This window comes from Aquila chrysaetos, chromosome 3, assembly GCF_900496995.4.
Source record: "Aquila chrysaetos chrysaetos chromosome 3, bAquChr1.4, whole genome shotgun sequence".
NCBI classification, from domain to species: Eukaryota; Metazoa; Chordata; class Aves; order Accipitriformes; family Accipitridae; genus Aquila; species Aquila chrysaetos.
Window position 1 is genome coordinate 51609633 of NC_044006.1, and position 24694 is coordinate 51634326.

Genomic DNA, 24694 nt, shown 5'->3' on the forward strand with positions numbered 1-24694 from the left:
AGGGCAAGAGTAGTCTTTCTGAGTTTTTTTCCATGAAGTTTGAAATAATAAAAAAAGGGGGAGTTGCACCAAACTCTACCCATTCCTTTCCTCTAATTAGACATATACATTAGTAAGAGACTGCTAACCACACAGTATGCCGGTGTGCATATAGATACTTATATATATTTTATTTAATAATATTTTAATAGTATTTTATATTGTAATTCATATTATAATGTATTTTAAATTTTATTTTTAATTTAATATCATTTTATGAGGGTTTTTAATCTAGTTGTGACACTAATGCACTGGGTCATTTTTCCCTTGAAAGCTCAATATCTTAAGCTTACTTACAAAGAAAAATGTAGAAGCTCACAAATCTCTCTTTGATAAATGAGAGCTGTCAGAAGCCAATGATCCCAGTGCACAGGACACGTAGTACACTTGACAATGTGAGCTCAACAACAATGAAGAAATACTTTTTACAGTCCACTATTTTGTGACAAAAGGGTCTAGATTGCAACCGGTCTGACTGTAATTTACTTTCCAAAAGAAGATTCTAGGAGCATTCTGTACGAAAATAGTTTTATGTTTCTTCCTTCCTCCAAACCCATTATTTTTCCATGGAAGCAAGTACTCTATTCTGTAACTTACGTAATAATAATTACATGAACTAAGCTGATTATAAATGTATATAATACATATGTTTTATGTGAGCACTTTCTTTTTTCTTTTTTTTTTGAGCTAAAACATCAAACATAAAATATACATAGCATTTGCTCTGTGTACCGAAACACAGGAAGACATTATTCTCTGTCATAAGGATTTCATGTTCAAATGTCCCAACTCTGCAGAAAACCTAATGAAGTATATACTCATTTTTATAGTTAAGTCAGTAGGAACACTCACAGCATATGTGAGTCTTTGCAGAAATAGTACTGATGTAACTAAAACTGTAAATGTTACACAAAAATATATTCACTTGTAATTACACTACAATTTCTAATACCTTTTTTCCTAAATAACCTCTTTCAAATAAAACCTTGATCAAACTACCCCCCAAGATTCTTCACAGAATCCACATCCCAACATTATTCCTTAATGTCGTGCAGGAACAGCTATGGAAATATAGTGGAACTGTGCACGCCAGCATATAGCACCACCATCTGAGGGGGACTGCATGTATTACCACCAGTAGTTTAGTCACGGTTCAAAAGAAGTCAGCCCTGAACTCATTAATTAAAGAATTCAGCTGTATTCCTTAGAGAGGATTTTGAGAGAGAATCAAAGGGTGACTACAGAATGGCTGTGGCTTTGCAATATGCCAAAGATTTTTTTAATTTATTTTGTAGAGTTAAATCTTTACTGAAATTAATAAGCTATTAAACAGAATAGCTATGCAACTGCATAGGTTTTTAAATGGCAAAACAGTTAATTTCTAGGGCAACACTGTTCTTGTTAATTTACAAACATTTTACAGTTTTGTACTTACATTAGTTCAGAATTTTACTTGTAGTATATGTTATATTTTCTAGCCTATTCATTATTTTATGGATTTTTACAGGGATGCCTTTCAATGAACCACAGCATAGGAAGAGAGAGAAACTCAGAGATGGTGCAGGGACTCAGGTAGCTCAATGAATTAATACTGGGATCTGGTAGCTGTTAGCACTACTACATCCAGTAATCTCTTCTCTTCTGTGCTGAGGTGGCATCTGCGAGTATCAGACTGCTCCCTACCTTACTGCTCCAACCCTGGGGCAGTAACGTGGCCAGTCTCCCCAGCAGAAGAGCAGGGAGGAGATCAGTGGCAGCACAGATTCCATCTGACCAACACCCATGACCTTCGTCATTCCAGCTAATACAGTTTGAGGTCCATGGAGGTCTAGACCAGTGAAGAGTCATCTTCTATGTGCAATTTCAGCTTGTTTCAGTGGTCATATTTTAAAAATCTAAGCCAAACCCAAAATCTGTAATACCATAGCTTATCCTTGTCTTGGGATACAAGCAGAGAAGACACAAAGAAGCCAAAAACTCTGATTCCACCTAGGCATACTGACACTTCTGTTAAAGAAGCCAGGTAATCTTAAGCATTCAATCACAATTTTTTTTCTTCTAAAATACTCACCTGACTTTCCCTTTGGTGTTTCGAAGAACAGTTGCAGCAAAATTTTGCGTAACACCAACCAGACTGATGCCATCAACTTCCACAATTTGGTCATTCACTTGGATCCTTTCAGGGGAAAAAAAAAAAATATATATATATAAATAATTGTGTGAATTCTTGAAGAATTTTCAGCAAAACTTAGCATAGAGAGATCTTTTTAGTTTGATTTTAAACAGACTTCAAACAAAAACTCAGTTGTAAAATGATTGTGAAAAATGCATCATTCCTTGCATGCAGACATCTCATAAATCCAGTTACCATTCAAAGTTACCATTACAATTAATAGCATCAATCATTCAGTCACTTTCCTTGTATTTAAGTACAGCAACACAAACTCTTGAATTTGTCATATGACTTAAATTAAATGAGATACTTGAGCAATTCTTATATCATTCTTTCCTAAGCCAATCTTGAAATACAGCATAAGACATAGCTCTGGTATTTCACACTAATGGAAAAAAAATGCAGTATTTAACTAAAACAACCTGCTCATCTGTGGAGAAAAGAGCTTGTGCATCAGACTTAATTGTGACCTACTGTCTTAAAATATTTCATCTAATTTGCTCCAAAAAGATGAATTCCCAGTGTAAGTGTGATGTTGCTGCGACAATAAGACGACCTTGGACTGTTTTAATGAGGACTCTCTCTTTGAAACCAAACGCCTATTTACAGTCGATACACTGTTTGATGCAGGAAAAGTTAGGAGGAATAAAAAACATCCTGCCTTTATCTGAAGCAAACACTGCTACGAAATCCCTAGAGCAGGCATTGGACTCATCTGGACTACAAATGCTTGGAAGGAGGACTACTATACTAAAATATCCTCTAGAAATGCACAAACTCCTATAGTTTCAAAAATTAAAAAAAACCACCAAAACAAAACACATTCAGAACTTGTCAAAGGGAGCAATTTTCAAGTACTTACATGGATGCGACTGATCCAAACGATCAGTTTACAAAGGAACGAAGACACAGCTATGGAAAAATCCCATTTAAATTATATGAAAATACCTAAATTAAGGTATTTAATATCTTAGGATATCTTAGTGATAAGATTTCTTTTCAGAGAACAACAGAGACTTCAAAAGAGGGCGTAAGCATTTTTACTTGGAGCACCGAATTCTCTGTGAAGTCTGGGGCAATGCTTTGCAGTTCTACACGTGTTCAAGCAGTATCTTCAGTTCTTTGGACTCCACTGATGAGTAAGAAACACAAGATATGTTCTTCGGCAGCCTCACACCACAGAATGTCACTGTGTTCTGGTCAAGATCTCCCTTCACTGAAAAAAAGATCTTTGCTACAGCGTGTAAACTCGTATCTTGAAAATAGTATCAGGCATTCTAATCTCAGAATTTTATGTCAATTTTCACTGAAGCATTTAATAAATACACCAATCACATTAATATTTATTGTATTTCAATACTGTTAAAATTAGTTGGTTTTTTTTTACTTTAGCAAACATGAGGTGCAGTCAGATGGCCGCAGGAGTTCCAAGAAAAGAAGTTTAAGGAGTTGGTGCCCACTGAGTGGGAAGCAGTCACCCTCTTGGCTGAAAACTAAATGGTGGAAGAACAGATTCCTTTTTGACTTGTCTAGGAAGACAATTAACTCTATCCCAGCTGAAACCAGGACAGCGGTTTAGCTACAACACTTCACATACTTCACTATGCAGTGGACTAGCAGTGTTCATACAGATACGTAGTTACAGTATTTCAGGTGATGAAACATCATGTTAAAGAACTGTTGCCTCCAACTCCGTAAGTGGCTCTGTCTTGATCTGCTGCAATTTCAGTCTGATTCCATTTGTCCTTCAGGTGTATTTTGTATCTCCTTCTTTCTTGTTTGTACAGCTCCTAAATTCATTTTCAACTCTTATTTTTATGGCCACTGTTCTCCAAACTTCCTTTCTTTCTATACGTACATATATTTTCATTATATGTAAACATAGATACATATCAAACAACAAACCATTAACGTAATTGTTTTTCAAACTATATAACCACATGTAATTAAAAAAGAAGTTTCTTGTCTGTTGCCATGTTCATTCTATACTGCCCAGAGTAAAATACTCTCACAGCCATATTCTCCTAGCCACTTTTCTCTTCCTCGGGCATCCCCTCTCCAGCCCCACTCCCACCGTAGCTCTGTACCTGCAGCCTAGCCCTGACCCCCCAGACAAGCCACCCCAGGCACCATCTAGACCAAAACATCCTCACAGCCATGTTCTCTGGGCAGCCTTCCCTTTAGAGCCCCCTCCACCAAGAGCTCTAGGCTTCCTCTGTCTCTCAAATCTAATTTCAAACATGAATGAAAAATTAGGCTCAGGTTGGAGAAGCCTGAGTTATAGACGTTTAACTGCTTTTATCATTAATGAAATTGGTAATTCTTCTGACAATTATTTTCTAATGCTCATGACTTAAATCTTTGCCTGTGTGAAGCGGCACTTCAATGAAGTAGCAACTGCAGAAGTGAACCAACTAAAGTTGAACAAATTACTTGCATAATTACTGCTCTGTATGATGAACTGAAAAATTTAACCTCTGCAGAGACAACATTTAGAGTATTTTTCAAGTTAAGAACTGTGTAATATTTCAAAACTGTTGTTCTCAATGTTATCAAAATACTTCAAAATGTGAATGACTCATCACCACAATAATTTGAAAAGATTTTATTTTTCATATTCAGCCTAATGATTGATTTCATATTTTACACACTATTAATAATCTCTCTTATTACTTATCAACATGCTTGCCTTTGGATTCACCTCGAAGCACCCTCCTTAGTTAAATACTGCCACACAATGCCTTTCAATATGACAACTAAACACTACCTGTTTGTTTGCAGCAACATGAATCAAGCCAGTGGTGCTCAATCACTGAGAAACCCCTTTGTATAGATTTTGGGTTTCCATGGGAGGCAAGTATTTTATATCACAATTCGATGGGTCTTTCAATAAAAGATGGGAGTTATCCTACAGATATTGTAATGTTTTAAACTGTAGTTTCAGAAGAGCCTGGTTGAAGATTGCTATGCAGTTATTCAGAATATCTGATGAAACTGCTGAAATACAGTTTTATTTTCTGTTAGGAGACTTTGTTTTGCTATCAGTGTTAATGATTAACTAGGCTTTTCACAAAGATGAAGTCAGGACCCTTTACAGTTGATGCACTTTATTACAGAACCGGCTGCTCCTGACTGAGAGGATTACATATCCCTTTCCCAAGTGAATGATCAGTCAGGCTCTCAAAGAGAAAATCAGAGGGCTATTTCTCAGCTGACTGAACATTCAGCCAGTTGAAAACCAGCACAAGTATTAGAATGGTCAAAGAAAGATACTATTTTTTTCTCAGCTGACAAGCTCCTTTCAGATGCCATCTAGGGAAATGAAAGAAGAGATTTGTGATTGAACATTAACTTCTGTACCCACTCAAACATGTGAATAATGAGAGGAACAGAAAATACAGATTATCATAGAGCAGTAGTGAGTGACTCTGATTTTCAACCACAGAACTTCACACAGAATGTCAGTCGTGAGCTTAATGCCTTCTGGCTGAGCTCAAGTATACCTTTCAGAAAAACGTTCACTTAAATTTAAAGTAACGGATGAAGTCATGACATCTTGAGGTGTCAGCTTCTTCACTTCCCTTCATAATTTTTAAGCCTGTGATAAATCAGTACTTGGCCTTCAACCTGGTATCTTACTGCTGAGATCTGTAAAGATACCTGCAAGCCCAATCTGGAAGACGGTATACCTCAGTAGTTTCAGAGCAATGTTATTAAACTTTGCAACCCCCTGCCATGTACAGCCTTCTTTGTATGGGGTTTCCACAGCAGAACAACCTTTTGTCCGGCTGAAAAGTTATAGGTGTTCATCAATAAGGAACATGTTACTGCAATACATTTTTTAGAAGACAGCATCAACTTTTTAGAGTTTATTCTTACTCCATCTACCTTTTTTTGTGTTTGGTATTATTCATAACTAATATAACAAATCACTAATGGTTAAAAATAGAAGTAGAGAATGCATGTAAGTAGACTTAACTGCTAATGTATCAGGTAAGTAATATTTTATTTGCACGCAAATTTACAAGGGGTATGCACTGGGACAAAACAACAAATTATATGGGTTGGAAGATGTTTAAGAATACTTTTCATTATTAAATGACTACATAGTAAAGTGTTTTTCTAACTTTTAATGAGAAACATTGGCCTGATTGTGGCAGGTATTCTGTAATACAAAGATAAGTCTGACTCATATGATAGGAAATATTGGATGCTCAAAAGGAATTCTTTAACCTGCACATACCAAGTAAGCAATTCTAGAAGCAACCAGGTTTTATATGAGCATCCTATAAGACTACAAACACCAATTTATTTTTTTAGTGGGCAAGATTTATGGTACAGCTTCCTATTCCAATTGATTAATGTACTTTCGGTGCTGCAGGAGTGAAAACTGAACTCTGGAACAGAAGACTGCATAATAAGAAGTACAAAGTAACAGCCTGTGTTAGTAAACTTGAAAGGAGGTGTATTTATTAAGAGTTTAAGCATTCAAATACGCTAATTATTTTCCTAAATCAAATGCCGAGCAGAACTCTTTTTCGTAAGTACTGATTGTTTAAAGCTGGTTTGAAGACAAAAGAACACGTGGGAGCTCAACACCCTTAAAATCTAAACTCCTTTCAAAAGTGACACAAAATTTGGAAACTCCAGCTTTACTCACGCTAAAGCATCTGGGTTTTCAGTAGTCATGAAGACACATCTTTGGCAAATCTGTTCTCCTTAAACAGTTAAAACTCAGTGCACCGAACTGGTGTCTTCTCATAACCACATCAGGTATTTGGACCTTACCGGTGAAGCCTCCAAATTTTACAACTTTGATTTATCATGACATACATTAAGCGAATAACTCTTTCCTATGAAAACCATAATGCATAATAACTATTGCTGGGAAAATTTCCGAATGCTGCGTCTAGTTTACCTGCCATCTCTTTCTGCTGCCCCACCTTCTGTTACTGTTTTGACAAATATTCCCAGTTTTTCAAGGCCTGCATCTGCTCCAACTCCCATTCCAATAATGCTTATGCCAAGTCCATCTTCATCTGTGAAAAAGGCAAGCAAAAACAGAAACTTCTTACATTTTATTTATATAGTTATTTGGTAGATAAACATTTATGCTTTGGTTCCTCCTGGTTTTCCATGTCAGTAACATTAATATCCTTTTGCTTCCTTTTAAAAAGTTTATTATTCTACCATTTTAATTATACACAAAAAATACTACCTTCACTCTTATATCACCTTCACCCTTATGAAGAGATCAGAACAACAATCAAGATTTTTTTGTCTTCTAGTGGAGAATGAAAACATTGCATCAAACACTGTGTAAAACCATGTGTTAATGGAGCGACACAAAACAATTCCCTTAGGGAAATAAAGAACTGCATGTCTCTGAAATGCTTCTTTAATGCCTTATCGAAAAATTCTTGAAATCCAAAAAGCCCAGGTGACTAGAACAGATTCATGGAAATTCAAGACAGGCTCTGTAGGCATGTGTGGAACTCCTCAGACTTGTAGATCAGTGTCACAGGAACTGGAAATGGCACACAAACTCCATACCTTTTTCTAGTTCAACTGGGAAGAGCTCCAGCTTTTCCACACGCTTCTCGAGTTCATATTCAGCTGATGCAGCCACTGGGTCAACTTCATCATTTCTCCTGTCATAGTCTTCATTGGAATATGTATTGAAAACCTGTGGAAACAAATCAAAAATCACTCAACTATCTACTCTAGAAAGATTGCCAACTCATGAGAATAGCTACCGATTTTGTGCTCTGATGTTGCAGTTTGAAAAGGCTTTTAAACGACAAATTTCTCCTGTTCATTCAAATTTCAGGTTTTTGCATTTGTGCTTTTTCATGCAAATAAAGCAGAAGTATGGTTGCAAAAGTAAACTGAATATGTCATTTTTATTGTTTCTTATTATAAATGCAGAAGGTGATCTTGAATGACTAAGTTGGCCTATACATTTCAATATTTAAAACACATAATTCAACTTAATTAGGAGTGAACTATTAGTAAAGACATGAAAAAGCAAAATACATTGAAATGATGATCTGTATACAATCTCTGTTTTGGTCCCTATTCCTAATGAAGTTCCAGTTTGCTTTCATCTAACCAAAGTTAGACCTGAAGATTTCTAATGTACATTTACGCTGCCTATGGATACCATTAGAGATCATACTCCATAGTATGTATTAACTTAATATTAGGAGATCAATATACACAGCCATGGGTATTTTTTAAAGTAACCAGGTTTACAGCTTTATTTTAGCGCTAAAGCAGTAACTTAACATTGACTGCATTAACCCGACTATATTCTTTATGCTACTTTCCATCATACTTTCCGCATGAACATAGCCCTCAATCAGAGATTTTTCAGATGTTGAGTAACTTCAAACAGCCAGGAAAAGCATATTTTCAGATTTTAGAGGTCAGTTTGCCAGCTTAATTCACTTAACTGTCCATATTTGGCAGTAATGAAAGAATATGCATTAGCAGTAATAATTTTACCAAACTTCAGTCCCACGCATATATCATGTTCATTACTTCAAATAAAGGAAAACAATTTCCCATATTTCCTCTTCCTCTTTTACAGGCACCCTACAGAAGATACAATTATGTAGCCATGTTTTTCTGTATCACTGTTTTTCTTACAACATAAAATATATATTCACATCTCAAGAAGTCTGCTCTCTTACAGCCTTGCTTGGAGGCTCCTTAACGACTGCCCCTGGAGCAAGCATGCCAGCTTGCTGCCCAACGCAATGCCAGGAGCTGGGCTCATTTCCACCTGAGGTTTCACCTGCCCAAAAACCTGTCAGTACAGATTAATTTCTTTTAAATAGTAAATATATTAAAATTGCAATACAAAAATACTATTCAATACTACTGTAAGTATAGTAACGGTGTTATGGCTACCACAAAGGTACTGCAAAAAACCTCCCACCTTTATATAAAGTAGTGAGTGGTTGAAACAGAAAAGATGTTAGTCACTCTGTGGAAATTTTAACTCCTGTATTTTACATCAATGTGAAACACTTAATAAATTGCCTCTTCCAAGAAGACTGAGATGAGAAAGGTTTTACAAGAATACACAAACCTCTCTCCCATTGATTTTTCGTGATATTGATGCAAGAAAAAGGCTTTTTAAACTAAATCATGCTCCTAAGAAGCCTTCATAAATATATCCAAAACCTAAGTAAAATAAGTCACATACTAAACACTGTCCAATGCTGCTGAACATTTTATGCTGCTTTAGTATGTATAAGATTGGACAAAAGATACTGATGCAGAAATAAGCGTAAGGAAATGTAACAACTTACTTGGTCTAAAATAACCTGCAAAATCTATGTGCAAGTTCTGGCCATGCAACACACAAGTGGAGAAACTGTGCAAACAACCAACCCCTTCAAAATGTAAGTGATCACCTTCAACTCCTTCCCTAAGCTTCTGTATGTGGATGCAGTAACTGCATCTGCATTGGGTATTTTGTAAAGGCCTTGAACGACGTATTAATTTCTGTTCCTATTGTTAACTCCATTGGGTGTCTGAACTCCCAGTTAAAATGGAAAATGGAGAGTGTCCATACCTGTTTAACAGCCCAACAGAAGAGTTCTGAAAAGTCTTTTGTTACTCCATGTCTTTCACAGACCTCTTTTACAGAAGATAAAGCTTTCTTCATGTTATGCACCCCTGCCTGCTGCTTCTCAAAACACTTGAAGACAGGAAGAATCATGAACATGATTTTCTATGTAGGCCATATCAAGCTAGAAAACAACCCGCAGCTCTAACGATGCTAGCCTGTATGTAGTGAAAAAGAAGCAGGTACAGGACAGAAGGCCATCCCATTTATCTTTTGATTGAGATGTACAACTCACAGCAACCCTCTTTACCCTGACACAAGAACAGATCAAACCAGGCAGAAGAGCCCACTCAACAGCAACGAAAAGTCCTGCTGCAGGCTGGCCGGTAACCTCCCCTGGCAGCTTCCCTTCTTTGTGGTTTGCTGTCAAAGGTGACTATGCCAACTAAGGGTTCCATATCCAAACCCAACCTCATTTATGCTGACACCAACCAAACCAAGGACCAATCAGTAGAGCTAGACCCAACTAAAGCATTACTGAGCTAAGGTTTGACCACAAACCTTTAGGTCTGAAATGCGACAGTCATGCAAGCAAGTACAGGTAAAAAAACAACAGCTGTGAGTTTAGCTTGGATTGTCTCATTTACCAACGTGACAAGAGAGACCTGTGTTTCAAATGTGGAACATAGGGGGATGTTATCAAGGAAAATGGAGATACATTCACTAGCTGTTGAAGGATGGTAAGAGAGGCAGAGAAATATTGCTGAAAACAAAGAATAGATGAGGGTGAGGTATAGGGAAAAATTATGCTACAAAATGAGTATATTTATTTCTGGATTCCTTTTCATCATGTTAACTGACCCCATTCTTTTCCTTTTGTTCAATGACTGGTATTAGTATATTGTGGCAGCAGTTTCAGATTTGTTGCAAAGTGACTGGATATGCTTCAGGATAATTTTCTTTCAAAGCATCACATCATATATTGAGTTCTTGTTTGGGATGATCTTTCTTAAACCAGATTAGACAGAAGAGATGGCTTCTTGGATCTTGCTTACTGTTTTGGAATATTTAGATTTGCACATGAGAAGGGAAGTAAAGATGTTGTTGATGGTGAATACAGTTATCATTATGTCTCCAAATATACCATGCCAGTCTTATCTAGCACCTTACCTAAGCATTCAATCTATCACTGATAGCATCAGGGTAGAATAGCCTAGGTTTCCCACCTGGCATTAACTCACCATCTTTTGTACACTGGTCATATGATCTTGCCCACTGCCTTCAACAGGTGTTTTGACTAGGGGAAGAAGGAAGATATTCTTGTATGTCATTTACCTCATTTTGCACAATCACATTTAATGGTTGACTGATTCTATTAAATCCATCTCTGGGTGTTAAAATGCAGAAAAGAAAATTTGTGCTTGGAAATTTTCTTTCTTTGTGAAACAGTCTATCCACCACAGTAATGAACTGCTTGCTCAGTACAGTCATGAGAACTGTCACTCAAGATTTTACTTTGCTAAAAATAAAAAAAAGTTATAACTTTTTCCTCAAAGTATGGTTAACTTGATTTAAGTAGACCTACTTTACCACATCTGTTGCCACTGTGTTTCCCAGAGTGTGCGTGGGATTTCAGACTCATGGGAATTCTCCCATTCCCTGTGATTTAACAGATTTAGTTTTGCCATCACACTGGCCAAGCACCCACTACAATAAGGTCTACTGAGCCATTACTTAAATAAAGTTCTTTTTCAGGAAAATCCAGTACATCATCTTAATCTCTGGTTGTACCTCTCCAAGTATTAAGGAAAAAAAAAAGTTTCCATGGAATTCACCCGTGACGTTTACTAGGATTTACAACAGCACTTGTAAACCAGCAACAGCGGAAATAAAAGGCCACCAACAGCAGTGACAACCTAGTGGATACTAACATTCAATGTGTATGTCAAAACAAGCAAAACCTGAAGAACTGACGGGCTCAGTCCAACACTGCTGTTAACAGAACATACTTCTGTCTTCTCTAAAGTGAAAGAAAAAGAGTCATCAGTGATTCATCCAGCACCAAAATAATGACAAACTGTATGATCTAAGAAGCAGGTATTATTGTTAGGCACTCTGGGTGGCACCCCGAGGGAAATTATACATACACATACATGACTACTTGCTTGTCTTTCATAGACCAGTGACAGAGCACAATCTAGAAAAGACATGTCACTAACTATAAAAATATGTTGCAGACTCTAATTCAGAAAAAAACCCCAACATTTTGGTTCTTATACTTCATTTTATGAGTAAGACCAGAAAGATGGAAACTGATTATTCTTGGAAAAAGGACAAGTTTTGTAAGTTTGGGGTATTTTCTCATAGCTCTCAAGTACCAAGAATCAGAATTTTGCTGGCAGTAACCAGAAGGTAGTGGCAACTCTTTTTTTCTTTTTTTTTTAAAGGAAGTCGAAATGGAGATGAACTATGAAGAATCACATGGGCTATCCTCCCCATGGGCTAGCCATCTTGGTGCTACATTAACCATGTTATTAGTATTGCATACTATAAACTCTGCAACATAAAAACTGTCTCATCTGATGTGTTTAAGAAAGTCCCAGACATATTGAGTATACGCTGGACATGCCTATACTGTCTTTGCAAGCTGTGCTATGGGACAAGACCTGATCCCAGGTTCAGCTGCTGCTGACTGCCTTGCCATCTATGCTTTTTACCCTCCAATGCCTGGTGGCCACCAAAGAGAAAGAACTATGCAAGAACGGTGTATTGGTGGATGGTACCTTGTTGCAGTAGCTATTCTACCACACCTTCAGTTACTCAAGTCTAACATACACATAAATAGTCCCTCTTATGCCCAATTCTTGATTACACGAGGTCATTCCACGTCAGGGGCCACAGCCAACATACGTTGGTGATCACTGTGCAATACCAATTACAGAACCGTGCTTTTCACCCGCTATTGCTATGCTGTCATAATGCCTGTTCAGAAAGCAAAAACAGCACCTAAGATACGACCCCGCCATCTGGGCAAGTTGGATCACCATCATCATCACAGGAAAGTAGCACTGCAAAAGATGGCACAGACACTTACAGTGAATGTTTGCCAGCAAGTCATGCCTCTGGCATCCACTCTGGGGAGGGGAGTAGGCATCACAACCACTACCTCACTATAATGATGCCATGTAAGATCAATAAACTACTTATTTTCCCCAACATTTTCTTATTTCTGAAAATTCAGGGTAAAGGTTTTGTAACCCTGGTGTGCTAGAAGCCATTTTGAAAGTGATGCTAGGCCATGGAGTGGTTATTACAACCTGTGCTCCTGGCTCCATCACTGCCATTACTATTTGTGCTGCTGGTGGCCACCAACGAGCTGAGCTTGACATTGTTGGTTAACCTTCTCTAGCTGATGCAGAGTTGTCAATGAGCAGAGGATAGCACCTGTCAGCAAAAGAGACTGGTATTGCTTGTGTGAAAAGTAAACATTGCTGAAACCTCTCCTCAAACCTGCACAACAACCTATCTACCTCCTCTTTTCCTTTCATCACCATCCTTGGGCAAGAACAACCAAAGACACCTATCAGAGGCATCTCCTGTCCCATCATGGAGAATTGAGATTTTCAGGCACACTTGCAGGTGTAAAAAGCAATGCAATTAGCTTTGGGATGATCCAAAATCCTCTCCTTTTTTCACAGCAACCAAGGCAAGATCAAGGCCAGAATTTGGGTTTCCTGGGTCTTGTATGGAGCCATGGTTCCAGAAACAGCAGCCACATACTGTAAAGGGACTGAATGTGGCTTCCCAGAGGAACACCCAATGCTCACTGCTTTAGTGCATGATGCTTGCTTTAGTACATATGACAAGCTCTACCAGAGTGGTAACTGGTATTATTAGCCTTCTTGTGTGCCATTTTTAAAACTTTAAAAATTTGGAACACCTTTGTTCCATGCCTTCTTTGCAGACAGCAGCAGCAACGAAACGGGTCATCTCTCTGTATATCCTGTTGAGAAGCCCTCAGAATGATCAGGTCTTCTTCTGGCCATACATCATTACTGTGCAATGATCCATGCAGGAAGGTGAATAATTACAGAAGTACCTTATAGTTTTATCATCTCCAGGTGTGCTGCATATTTGCTGGAGGAGAGTCACAGAGGACTCTCTCATGTGGAGAGAACAAGACTTGGCACAGACAGTGTCTGTATTTGGAGAGCATGGACCTTAGAGCACAAACTCTAATCTTTCCTATCACCCATTTTCTTCTCCAAGTGAATAAACTTGTTTGTCCTGCACTGAAACTTGGAGAAAACAGAAATGTGCAAACACTAAAGGGAGCTAATCAACCTGACACTATGGATACATCCTTTGGCAACCTTCATTATAATGACAGTAATAAAATTTCCTTTGGCTGGTTCTGCCACATACACCCTGTTGACTTTGGGAAAGATGAAAACCCAGAGGTTGTCTTTAATGCACACATGGATGGAAATCATAAATATTTTGTATCAGAAACATTATTATTAATTACAGTAACAGCTAGAATTTCAGACAAGTTTTGTCACGATTATTAGCAAGAATCCAAATAAGGAAACATAGTGGCTAAGTCAGTCATTTGAACATAGGATATTCAGAAAAACATTACGAGTCGTGGGTGATACCATCACTACTATTTCAGTCTAGAGAAGTCTTTAAGTCTAGAACAATATGCAATAGCACCTCCCTGTCCTCTGTGAGGAGGAACAGGTACATTTGCAGGGTAGCTCCCAATTTCTTCAGAACAGTTTTACAATCATCTCGTTTTGAATATACTAAACTGGACTGCTGGGCTTCCTCCACTAAGGATGAAAAATTCTCCTGTGGGGAGAGAAGTGAGGAAGAGCCAGAAGAGCACCATAGAAAGAATCAGACATGTTCATGGATGTGACACCGACCTACAGTGTTGCACTTGAAGTACAAGCAGTTGTGAGGAGTACTGCTGTGCTGCACCCTGCAAGGGCAGGAGGTAGGCACAGCGCTGAGGATAACCTCTCTGGCTGTGCTCAGGAAGCTAAATGAGAGAAAAACAATCACAGTTTTACCATTCATTATCTTCTGCTTGAAAGTCTCTCTACAGCATCGCTTCAGGGAGGAGAGGAAGCTCCGACAATGTCTGAAATAGGTGACTTCTTTTTTAAAGAGTCTGCAATGTGGTCACTGTCACAGTCAAAGGGAGGGAGTCAGTGAGGAGGAGCCACCACAGGCTTCCTCCAGCTTTCCTGGCTTTGCGCTCCCCTAAAGCCTGCATGGGCATCAGCTGTCACTAATATTTCAGCAGGGAAGCACCAAGGAGACAAATCTTCCCAAGAAGCAATTGCAGGGATGAGACACAGATGGGAATTAGACAGTTGCAATATTGAAAGAAACCGATCATCTAACACCAAAACCAAGCCTGGGGTTTCCCTCAGAAAGCTCTGTAGGAGAAAGATCTGTTTTAAGCAGGCTGAAACTCCAGCAAAAAGAACTGTGCAGCAGATTTTAGTTTCTGAAATCCTACAAGTATCTGGGCCCTAGACTTCTCCATCCCAGAAAGACCTCTTCTGACATACAACAGAGAGCCAGGAGCAACTGCTGCCATGCACAACCAAAGTGTTCAATTTGTTGATACTAACTAGAAAAGATTATCCCTAGATATTCTTGTAGGCAACTAGCACACGCTATCAAGTCTTCTTTCTGTTGGAATAGTCATGAAGACCATGTCTAGTAAAAAAACATAGTGTCACTGTCCTGCAGCAGCATCAACACATCTCAGCTTGCATCCATACAGCTCCATCCACTACAGCGTGTCCTGCACCTGGCTTGTGTATGGGAAGAAGCACCCGACTGATGCTAATCCCAAACCATGCCACAGTCGCACTGCCTGGTGGGACACATACATTAAAATGCGTGACTAATCACACACATTCATTAGACCTGTGACATGAGTGTGGTTTTGCTTCCCAGTATAAGTAGTTAAACAACCAGGCAGACTTCACCTGTAAGCTCATTTCACTGAAACTAGTATCCTAAATTTTATACAGTGCAGTTTCAGGCCCAAACATGGAACTGAAATTGCTTTGGTGGTACTGATGGATCATCTCCTGGTATCAGTGATACCTGCTCACTCTCTTTGACCTCTCCACTGCACTCACTACCGTTTAAAGCAGAAGGTCCTACTGCTTCAGCTCTGAGGGGCTGCAGGGACTGAAAGTAACCCAGCTCAAATGCTCAAGTCCTTCCAAGAAGGATGCACTAATGTATAGCAGTGCATCGAACTGCTCTTCCATTACAAATCCCTTACCTGAGCATTTTAATTCTCTGTAGCTCAACACTGACATACTGGTATAAACATGTGGCCTTCTTGGCACCTTAAATCAAGTAGAAGGCCAAATTTTCAGATTTCTCTTTTTCTCTGTCATCTCAAATTTTCTGTGTACAAATACAATTTTTACCCTGTCTTTCTGCTACTTGGCCCAGTTTCAGGTGTGATTTCTTTAAAACATCTGCTTTTAATAAGTATTTCCTAGAATAATTTATTATTTATTCAGTTTGTATTTGTTCTATTGATGATGTACTAGTTTTGTTACAATTTACGTCACTACTTGTCTACATAGGAGAAAAATACAAAATCACTGTTGCCGGAAATGAGATGTGTGCCCCATATGAAAACTTCATGCTGTTACTCTTAATTAAGACAGGTCAGAGTAATTAGCAACTAAAAATAAGCCCTGCTACTGAGGAGTAAAACCAAAGCTAATACAGACCTGCTCTTATAAAGTAATTTCTAAGAACGTAAAAAATGCTCCTGATCATTATTTGGCTATTATTGTGTCATTCAGATGAATGTTATATGACAAAGGAGATTAAGATCTTCTGAAAATACTAAATTTTCATATTAGTGCTATCTAAAACCTTGCTCCTTGAAGGTAAGTTAAATTTTAACTTAGATAAGTAAAGTAGAACATACGTAAAAATTTTTACAGTAGTAAATAACACTCTCGCAACTGAAAGCATTCTATATTGTGTGTGCTACTCTAAGGAGGATCAATGAGGAGATAAAAGATGCTCTTTTCTTAGGTTGAGTTTTCCTCACTCTTTATGAAGGGACTCTTTATCTTCTGAAAATATCCAATCTGGAAAAAAAAAAAACAAAATCCAGCAGTTCAGGTCTTACAAAAAACAGATGAGTTCTGAGAAACTCCTGTTCTCCAGACACCGGCTCTTGTTTTGACTCCATCAGTGAGCCAGTAGAGCCGCTGCCTCCTTTGCAGGGATGAACAGATACCCCTCTGACTTCACCTGTGCTTTTTTAATGTAGTGCATTTTTCAGAGCCTCTGCCTTCTACCTCCACAACAGCATAAATCACTGACCCAGTCTTAGGCTAGCCCATCACAGATAAAGTCCAGTCACCTGCTAATTACACTCAAAGCCATTGCCAAGCAACGCTCCTCTTTCAAAGACTTTCAAACATGAGATCTCTGCAAAGCAACTAGCACTGGGCTGGGACAATACTTTGATAAAACATTTAACAAAACAAAACCATCCGAGATGCAGCCTGCCTCACCACTACTGCCAACAGCAGTTCAATACCAGGGACAGAGAGAGGGTGTCCTGCAGTTCAAGAATGAGTTACTCCAAGTGCTTTCAGTGACAGCAAACTCCTGCTGAAAGGGAATTTCTTGTAGGCTGCAACTTTGACTAAAATAAACTTTGCAGTGGCAGCATGTGAACTTTCCCATGCTGCATCCATTTAGGGTGGATTTAGGGTCCAAAGCCTCTTTGAAACAAGTGGGACTGTAGCCCTGCATCACCGTCTCTTCATACTTTTTAAGGGACTTGAAAACAAGGTAAGCTCCTTTGAAAACAAATTAATACTTACATACTTAAGAAGCTATACAAAATGGAATGCTGGTCCCATAAACACTGAGGACTCTTCATTATACAACACCTAGTGTCCTTGTTCACGATCTTGATCTAGCGCACAGTGAAAAAATGAAAAGTGGAGACTGAACTCTCCCCCATGGGCATGAGTCCTCGTAGATGAGGCTTGCCCTTTGGAGCGGCAATCCTACTCACGTGAAACTTCAGGAACGTCGTGTCATGAGAAACACAGATGACATGAATCATTTCTTTCTTTTCTACACAGGCAACAAATTATGGCCTCTAGGTTGTTGAGAGCAAATATGTCTCCAAACTGATCCTCGAAAAACTTCAGCTGTTTTCCCATGGCAACCCTAAAACCCCAAACAGTTCACTCACTGGCAAATACTGAATTACTTCAACACAAAAAATTTGAGAATAGTTATCTGCTCTTTTTTTATTAAACTCATTTTCCATGCTTTCAGCACGCAACCCTTTGTAGAGTATCTGACCATTAGACTTACCTTTTGATGGAAGGCAATCTAAGTAACTCAACTTGTTTATCCTGAAAGGGTCACCCTGGTCAGACTTAAAAAGATTCACTGGTATCAATACGTCTTGCACGGAATTCGCCACTTACACAGCTATTAGGATTGCCGTGTCTCAGTTTTGTTTTAATAAGCGAGTAAACAGGATCGTGCACTGAATCCTGGAGTTGACAAAGATACCTGAATAGTCTTATCTGAATATTCCTGCTTTCTTTGCATATAGTGACTGGTTACAATTCCGTGAGGTTTTTTTCTTTCCATCCTTCTCAGTATTTTTTTTGTCATAACCATTATTACAAATGCGAAATTCCAATACTGTGCTGGTTTTCTCTTACGTTAATGGTACACGCTAAATGATTTTCACTGAATTCTGTTCGATGAGTTTTGCAGACCTGGGTCTAAATCTTCCGGGGCAGTAGGTTGATTTTTGTAATGCAGCAGCTTGGAAGCAACAGTATAATGGATGAATAAATGACTAGTGAAGTGACACACCTGAGTCTTACTGATCATATATAAATCCCTCAGAGACTTTTTAAGTTTTGTGTACTTCACAGGTACACTTCGTATGAAATTCATTCCTTTGCCCTGACCTTGCCTTTTTTTAACTCTACTTTGTATTACTGGAAGTTACTGACAAAAATTTACTTCGTCATTGTTTAAATCTTCTACTGTCTATTTTTGGTCAGTAATCCACAATTTAGAAATAGGGAATAAAAATCAGGAAAAAAAACCCTTGTATTTTTCATGACAGTAGCTTGACAATTGCAGGGAAAAGAGCCAAGAGACAAGCTCCACTGTATTGCATTCCCATAAAGCTCAGGGTTCCAAAGAAAGTCTCTCCTGCCAGACTTCTTTCACAGATCCCAGACAGATTAGAGATTTAGGTACAGCAATTTAACACATTACTGCCTACAGCAGTGCAGTACTGACCTTTAAACCTGAATGGCTTTGGCTGACTATAACCGCACTCCTGTCTCAGGGCAAAGTAAAAACATTTGCCCACACCTTGACAGCGTCTCCATCTAGCAGAATGAAGAAGCAGTTGCAATAAGAGCACATCGATAACCAAGCTATACAGAAAATTATAAAAATATCAACACGAATATTTAAGAACAAAATTTGTTTCCAATGTGACAGCAAATATATTTTATCACTCTTTTGGCAAGCCCCTCTATTGCCAAGGTAACAAACTAGCATGCTCAAGAACTCACTGTATCTTTGAACATGAAAATAAGGATGCAAACAAGAATATCTGTAGTGAGCCGAGTTTGACAAATTAATTATAATACAGTACAGCCTTGAGTCTGGAACTCTGGTGTCTAAACAAGTCCGAACGGATAGGGGAGCATGAAGCAAAGTTGCAATTTCTGTCCCTGGACATTTATTCCTGAGTCTGCTGCAGTATTTCTTCCAGATCCTTGCATTGCTGCCAATTTACATCGTAACTGAGGGTGCTATTTTTCTTCTGCCTTCAAGAGTGTGACACATGAGCTGGCCAAGAATAAATGCTGCTTCTGGTACCAATTAGTACAGCCTGCCATACAGTAGCAATGCCACCATGAATCAACACGTCAGTGTTTCTTCTCTCAGCAATCTCACTCTCTCTCAGCCTACAAGTCAAGATGTCCAAACACAGAGTAAAAATACCACAAATGTTCTCAGAGGCAAACACCTGAAACAAAATATTGACTATTCATAAAACATTCTTATTTCTATTTAAAATAAATCTCAGAAGAGATAAATTGTGTAATCTGCATAGCCACTAAAAGTAAATCTACAAAAACAAAATTTCACAAGCAATTCCTTTTATTTACAGATATCAAAACTGTTAAGAAAATAATTCAAAGGGAAGAAGGGGCACAAAAAGTGATCACAGGCATTAATATAGAAGATTTGCTGAATAAATTATACAGAGATAATTCATCCAACTCTAGTTTAATTGCAAATTTATGACACATTTTGTAAACTGACTAAAAATGAATACAATGCTTTTATATATAGATAGAAATATATAAATTAAAAATGTACTATAAATAGTACACATTGCTATCTATCCCTTTACTTAAGGCAGAGAAGAGAGCAGAGGTGGAAGAAAAGAGTTAGGTGGAAACAGGCTGATGTGGTGTCCAATTTTCTCAATATTATGACATCAGTACAAATCCTGTTTTGCTTTTTTGAGGTACAAAGCTGCAACTGCCCTGAAGGTTTTTTATGAATCTCTCATATACCTTGTCTCATTCCTAGCAGCTACTGCATTTGGTACTAATTGTCAGTCTTATTGATACTGCTGCAGATACAGCAAAGACTGAGTGAGCCAGGGAGAAGGATCTCCAGTGCCAGAAACCAGAAGACTTTACAGCCTTGCCTCAGACCAAGGCCCAATAAGCAAATGCAGTTCCATACCACGACTGTAGTGGGAGCCTTTCTGAATCGCTAAAGCTGTCCCACCATCACCTTTCACAATAACTAAGTTCATATAAAAATCTTAAATGAAGAAATGCTTGGATTTTTTTTTTCATAATGAGAAATTTACTTAATGAATTCCTCAACTGAGATTGGATTTCTAAATATAGTCCCATGGTGTAAGATGAGTGTGGGAAATTCTATTATATTCTATTAAGAAATATTCTATCAAGAAAAACTCAGAGATGTGTTAAACTCTTCCTTTCCAGAGTGCCAGTGCAGAGACTATTCATTACTTAAGTACAGGGCTTACGAGTTGAAGCATAGCTTAAGTATGACACTAGATATTAGACAGCCCTTCAACCAGCCTTCTGTACAGGGTAAACATAATCCCCCAATTTAAGGTGGCACATGTTACAGAGGGTATTTATTTAGTTTCTAGTACAAGCAGGTATTTTTCTACATCGATTAAAATGCTTGTGATTCCAAGGAATCTAAAGCCTTTGGTAGCCTATTGCTACATTCACATTAACATCACCATGTAGTGATACAAAAGAGACCAATTAATGGGGTGTTGCATTAATTCGGTAGGAGTGTTGCACCCACTCCCACCAAAACCCAGCCATTCAGCCTGTTAATGCCACTGCTTGTATATAAAAATGGACAAACGGGCAGAGGCTAAGAGGATTAATGGAAAAGCTTCTGTAATACAGCAAAAGGTTTGCTGTATTTTGTAAACATCTTTCAAACAGAAAATGCAATGCAGCATTCTCAGCGCCAGATCACTACTCAGTTACTTCATATTGTAGACTTACCAATCCCTTAATTGCACCTGCAGGCAGAATTCATTTTGGCTGACTGCATTTTTTCTAATGATAGTTTCACATTCGCACTGTTTAGCACAATGAATTGCATCCCAGTAAGATGTAAAACTGCCTGGAGTAAGCAAAAGAATGTTTATCCATTAAGCATTCATACAGAGTGTATTACATTACAGTTAATCACACCAATGCTTCAAAAATCAGAGAGTCTGTATTTCCAGAGGAATTTAGTCTCCCTAATGCCTCCTAACATGGTACACAGGGTAACAGAGACTCTAACACACGCCAAGAATAAGGGTTCCCTGGTCTGACTGAATAACTGGTTCAAACACACCGGCTCTAAGTGCAATTTAAAATACGGTATTAACAGAGCAAGAAACAGAAGGTTACAAATGTGTGCACACAGTGTATCTCAATGAATAGACAAAGAGAAAGAAGGATCATGGGGATAAGCCAGTATTAATGAATAATGCTAGCCTGGGATGAGACTACAGCCATAATGCCACAAAGTGGGGATTCAAGATAAATACATTTAAAGTGACTCAAGTCAACACTATTTTTGGACATTTTTCAACTTCAGCATTTGCTGTGACATCAGGCACAAAGTCTGATATTAATCCCTTGAAAACAATAGCAAAATTGACTTCATCAACCCCAAGAGGAAGAGGTGGGAGTCTATATTATGACTGTTTTTCAGTCTATCCCTCATGTTGTGGAAAAACTAAACAAGCATAGAATATACCATGAGTTTTGCTCACAGGAAGTATTAACACAATCCTACTCTCTGTGCCCAAATTCACTGCATAAATTCAGATTTTATAGATGTTTCTTACATACCAATCTGAGATGGATTTGAAATTCTGGAGAACCAAATGCAAAGTGTAGCACCTAGTGCTGTCCATCCTGAGAAGGCATTTGTGGAGCTCCATGGAGCCCAGGCTCCCATGTGAGCATCCCAGCTTTTGGTACGACTCCCCCATTCTTTCACCAGGCTCCCTGTGTCTGTGGCACAGGGTGCCAAAGACACTGAGGTAAGGCTCAGCGACACTGCTTGCAGGGCTGTTATTGCTGTGCCTCAAAAAAGCAAAGCAGAAGACCTTTGTTGGCCCCATCAATATCATCTCCTTATGTTGAAGAGTAAACATGAACCTTCTCCACTAACACCTGATGGGAGAGGAGAGTCCTGACTCCTGTCATGCTCCTGTCATTCAACATGCAGGAATACAACTTAGGGAAGCTACAGGAGCTCCCTGTCAATCAATGAAGAGCGGGAAAATACATCCTTTTTTTCCTCTCTCTCTCTTCTAGAAAGAAAATGGTTTCAGCCTGGCTGCTGTGGGAAATGGGGAAGATGCACTTGTGCATGTGCATTTTCGTTGGGTTTTTTTGTTTTTCTTAAAGAATTTTGGTGTATTTTTTTCCCCACAGAAACATCTTGCTTTACTGTTCTGGGGCTGACCAAGCATCTCCCTGCACATGTCCTTAATAGTGCCAGCATGCATGGCACTCTACATTTGGGCAGAGTGGCAAGTGGGGCAGCATGCCCACACACATCTGTTACTGGATATGAAGACAGACATGGGGTTAAATGTGAGCCCACTGCTGTCCCCACCACATGCCAACAGTGGAGGTGGCCTTGGAAGCAGATGTATACCCAACAAACTCCCAGAGCTTTATAGCTGACTTGAGTTTTCTGAGCTTTCTGTCTTCCAGATGCAATTTCTTGACCTGCTTCAGACGGAAACAACTGAAGCTCAAGACGAATATTCCACCTTTGTGAGGGAAACTAAAATATGAGGCTTAGCTTTCTGTCTGGATTTGCTCAAGCAGAGGAGGAGAAAGTGCTGTTTATCATGTGCAGAGACAGAACCGTAAAAGCTACAAAAGAACCTCTCTATATGTTGTGTCAATGTAGTGAAAAGAGCAGGGGCATCTACAAGAGTGCTGTTCAGCTATTCCACCAGCTGAAGCGTGCAGCACACAGCTGGTATTGCTGTCACTCACAGTAACTGTATTCTGGTTACAAACAGCTGCACATTTCTTTTAAAAGTAAAACAGACACCATTTAGTGGAAGCTGGACATAGTCCAGATAACAAATTAAAATGGGTATAATCTGTGGATGACAGGCTATAAACCCTATACAGTAAGCCTTTCAATAATCTTAGCATGATTTTAATGGTTACTCCAATCTAATATAATGAATAAAGATAACATATCCAAGTATCTCTAAAAAATCCTGACATTTAAATATTTTTAAGTCAGCTAGTGTTCATTGTCTAAAGAAATTGGCAAGGCTGTGACTCTTGCCTAAACTAAGAGCTGTGAATGAATAACCAGAGGAAGACAGCAAACCAGTCTTACAAAACTTCACTAGAATACATTTACACATATAACCTGAGGTATTTTTAAGAAACCCTAAGTAAAAGAAAAGTAAACATTCAAGTTTTTTAGAAGCACATCTTTTAAAATGCTATTTTATAGTTGTGGTTTCAAGAACACCCATCAATGCTGAAAGGCTTCCTTTTTGCGGCATTACTATTATTCTTAATCAAGCCCCTGTAGATCAAACATAGGCAAAGATAGAAAACAACTCAGAGCAATCTTTTCAAGTCCTTCTTTAGTATTACTAACAAAAGTTAGTACTAGCTCAAGAAAACCGCAAGTGATAACGTTAACATTCACTGGGAAACGGCACAACAGACAATTGGTACAAAGTATATGTAACTCATGGCTCCTTTTTACCCCTAAAAACCCCAACAGTGAATAAAACCACTGTCTTGGATGAGGGAGTTAGTTAGATAAAGGTAGTGTGGGAAAATAAATATGTGGTTGGACATCAAAACAGTCAAGCTGGTAAAACTTTCATCTTGAAAACTTCAATTTTAACCTTACTGTTAATGATTAAACACTCTGAGATTCTAAAAAAAACTTAAGAGCACCTTTTGTTTGCAAATAAAGTATTTGCAAAATAGCATGAAATGACAATTTTTAAAAGCCTTTTCTATTGTCCTAGTAAACTGAATAACCACAAACACAGTTCTGTCTATAAGTCAGCTCAAGTTTTAGCTTTCAGTTCCTTGCAGTAAAGTAAGAATAGAAGCCACAGTGTTTAAAAGGATGCTATGAACCATTTTAGTCTTGAAGGGAAGAAATGTTTTCACAGACTATTCAAGGGTAAAACCAATAAAAGTGCATGTTAGAAGGTAAAAATTTATCCAAACATATTTATTGCTCAAGACCAACAGGATTAGCCA

At 38.4% G+C, this 24694-nt stretch overlaps 1 protein-coding gene across 6 annotated transcripts in view; it reads right to left on the bottom strand.

The window, feature by feature from the left end:
* The window catches only part of PPP1R9A (protein phosphatase 1 regulatory subunit 9A), a 149986-nt gene that overhangs the window by 61065 nt on the left and 64227 nt on the right, over positions 1-24694 (bottom strand). For all 6 annotated transcript variants that reach the window (XM_030007528.1, XM_030007530.2, XM_030007526.2 and 3 more), the window contains exons 3-5: positions 7766-7898; positions 7131-7251; positions 2111-2215 (exon numbers count right to left, since the gene is read on the bottom strand). In XM_030007528.1, the coding sequence (XP_029863388.1) occupies positions 2111-2215; positions 7131-7251; positions 7766-7898 (359 nt within the window). The remainder of the gene's footprint in view (positions 1-2110; positions 2216-7130; positions 7252-7765; positions 7899-24694) is intronic.